The sequence below is a fragment of the Cebus imitator genome, unplaced genomic scaffold (genome assembly GCF_001604975.1).
Source record: "Cebus imitator isolate Cc_AM_T3 unplaced genomic scaffold, Cebus_imitator-1.0 Scaffold198, whole genome shotgun sequence".
Classification (NCBI taxonomy): Eukaryota; Metazoa; Chordata; class Mammalia; order Primates; family Cebidae; genus Cebus; species Cebus imitator.
In genome coordinates, this window is record NW_016107513.1 from 1478394 (window position 1) to 1481367 (window position 2974).

A 2974-nucleotide genomic window follows, 5' to 3' on the forward strand; every position below is an offset into this window, starting at 1 on the left:
AGGCCAATGATTGACAGAAATAAGTACAAGTAGTATTTTAGTACTTGCAACAGTTGCTGATGTCTAATGCAGTTCACCATTGTGGGAACAAAAGGCCTGGTTCAAAGCTGACCTCTCCCCTGTGTTAGTCAAGACTCCACCCTAACTGGGCTTCAACTTACTCTCTTGCAAGGTGAGACGATAGCAGAGAAGCTCGGACTGAGTAAACATCTGAGGAGTGAGTGCAAGAGCCAAGAAGCTAACTTTGACATCCTTGTAATTTAGCATTGTGTTTTCCAGAGGATTGAGTTATAAGGTAAATATCAAAGATAAATGTGAAAAGATAGGTTTTTATTCATCAAAAGTTAACAGCAACAGGCACATATTAAAATGAGTATGGCAAAGCCTTTTACAAATGGCTTTACACTCAAGCTTTCTCCCAAGAAAATGGCTGTTGCAACAAACTGTAAACATAATTAATAAACAGTCTTTTACAGTAACAAGGGAATTACAAATGAACTAAAAGAAAGCACCGGTTTCTCTTAAAACTAGATTACAGTTGTGCTTACCATACATAAAACAAATTAAAACAAATTACAAAAGTGGAATGTTTGAAGTTTAAAATTAGTCCTTATAGTTTGTCCTAGAAAACATCTGTTCACATCAAAAGGCCCGTCAAAGGGTAACGTTTCATCAAAGGGAGGGACAAGAAAACAATGCACTTTTTTTCAAATCAAAACGAGAAGTTTGGTCACTTAGCTTTGTGCATAGTTTAAGGCAACTGGAGCAATCTGTTACAGCTTACCTACCGACCTTCCCCTCCCCCAAGTGTGGCTGCTCACATGTCACATTCTAAAATAATAAATAAAAGCTTACATTTCAATCTTTTCCCACATGGAGAAACATAACATGCACAGTCACACATGCACAAACATGCACGCAAACACACATCCATACATTCACACACAACATACCTCTCACTCACTGCAGCGAAAGGGACTTTAGTACCCTTGATCTGAAGGACACACTTCCCCATCCCACTTTTATTTCAGATTGGCAAATACCCTGAGCTGATTATGGTGTTTTAAACATTCCACCTTTTTCTTGCATGTGCAGGTCAAGTGTACAGTAGTGAAAACAACATGCAATGTCTTCACTGCAGGATCATAATACAGCTAGGACATTGGTGTTCTTCCCCTCCCCGCCCCAAATTAAAAACTAATTGTTAAAAAAAAATTGCATTGCCAAACAGCACTGGAGTGAAAGCTTGGCAGTACTCTATGATAAATGCTCAGTTTCCAGTGCACAAAATAAAACTATAGCAAATGGGAGGTTTTGGTGGCATCCAAAGAAGAAAAAAGGCAAACCAGGGGGAAAGAGCTGCAGTCTAAAGTTTGATCTTTAAATTTGTTTTAGTGGTTCCTTCACAATCATGCTCCAAGGCAATTTAGAACCGATATTTTCAGAGTTGATTTGTAAACATTGTCTTGCCAGAGGCAGCAGAGACTGGGCACTTCACATTTCCATTTTCTCAGAGAGAACTTAGTGGAAGGTACAAGATACACACTGTTGCATCAGACTGGTTAAATTCCAAGAGATTGTTGTTGAACAATTCAAGTTTCACGTTTTGAAGATTAGATGCTTTGAAAAAGTCGTGGCACACCTCAAAACTTCCTTTGTTACTCCTTTCGGATTCTCTCCTTCTGGGCTTGGCATATTCAAAGTTTCACATGAAAGCCAAATTCATATTGCTGTATGTTCAGGTCTTATAATTAATAAGTGGGTTCAAATGATCCAAAAGAGGAAATCTTGGAAATAAATAATGCTGGCTGGCATCACTCACTTGGAAACCTTGGCAGTCAAGAGTAAGTTTTCTCACCTCAAGACCCCATTTCACATTTCTAAAAACCTCCAGGAGGCAGTTTGTCACACTGGTTCTGGGGGTTATGATAACCGATTTTCCTGAGGTAATAACTGTGAGTTCGACTCAAATGCAGCATCAGTGTCCTCACTGCTGGACTGTTCTCTCTGCAGTCCCTTCCAGCTGGCTTTATTCAGCCCCACATGTCCAAGCATTGTCTGGGATAGCCTTGTATCGGAAAATCTGGCCCATTCTGTAAATAAAGGCTCCACTAAGTAAGTCATAAAACCTTGAGAAAATAAATAGGAGAAAAAGTTATTAGCATATGTGCTGAAACTCTATCTTTAAAACAACATCTATATAGTGTGAATTAACCTTCCTATGTCCTACTCCAGCATTACCTAAATCTTATTTTTCAAAAGATTCCTGTGTGTGTGTAGGTGACAGGGTCTATAATGTACGTATCTGCTTTGAAGAACTGATTTCTTAAGTAACTCAATGGAACCTTAAGTAAAAGTGAACTGATAAACATATCAAATCTTTTCCCGTTACCCTTCTCAGTGGCACAATTACATTCTTCTACTTAAGCAAACATACACTGCCATATCAACTCTGAGGATACCAGGGCGGGCATAACCCCACTTGAGGCAGAGCTGCAGTGTAACAACTGGAGGCTAAGAAGGGGTCTCCTCCAGGACTGTCGGTGACGGGGCCTGAACTGAAGTGGAGCTGGTGGTAGTCTACTGCTTTACCTCTCAGGGATGGAATCTTGATGCCTGATCATGATTACAATTGGTCATTTTATTTAACTCAGAATTTATAAAGCAAAACCTTACGATAAGACTCACTCTAGGCCAGGAGCAGTGGCTCACGCCTGTAATCCCAGCACTTTGGGAGGCTAGGGCAGGCGGATCACAAGGTCAGGAGTTTGAGATCAGCCTGGCCAACATGGTGAAACCCCGTCTCTACTAAAAATATAAAAAATTAGCCAGGCATGGTGGTGTGTTTCTGTAATCCCAGCTACTCTGGAGGCTGAGGCAGGAGAATTGCTTGAACCTGGGAGGTAGAGGCTGTGGTGAGCGAAGATTACACTATTGCACACCAGCCTGGGTGACCGAGCAAGACTTAGTCTCA

General features: G+C 40.7%; 1 protein-coding gene across 1 annotated transcript in view; it reads right to left on the reverse strand.

The window, feature by feature from the left end:
* Positions 1 to 309: 309 nt before the first annotated feature.
* Positions 310 to 2974, reverse strand: part of PDE7A (phosphodiesterase 7A) — a 119337-nt gene continuing 116672 nt past the window's right edge. The window contains exon 13 of the mRNA XM_037745362.1: positions 310 to 2129. Within this exon, the coding sequence (XP_037601290.1) occupies positions 1924 to 2129 (206 nt within the window). The 3' untranslated portion in view covers positions 310 to 1923. The remainder of the gene's footprint in view (positions 2130 to 2974) is intronic.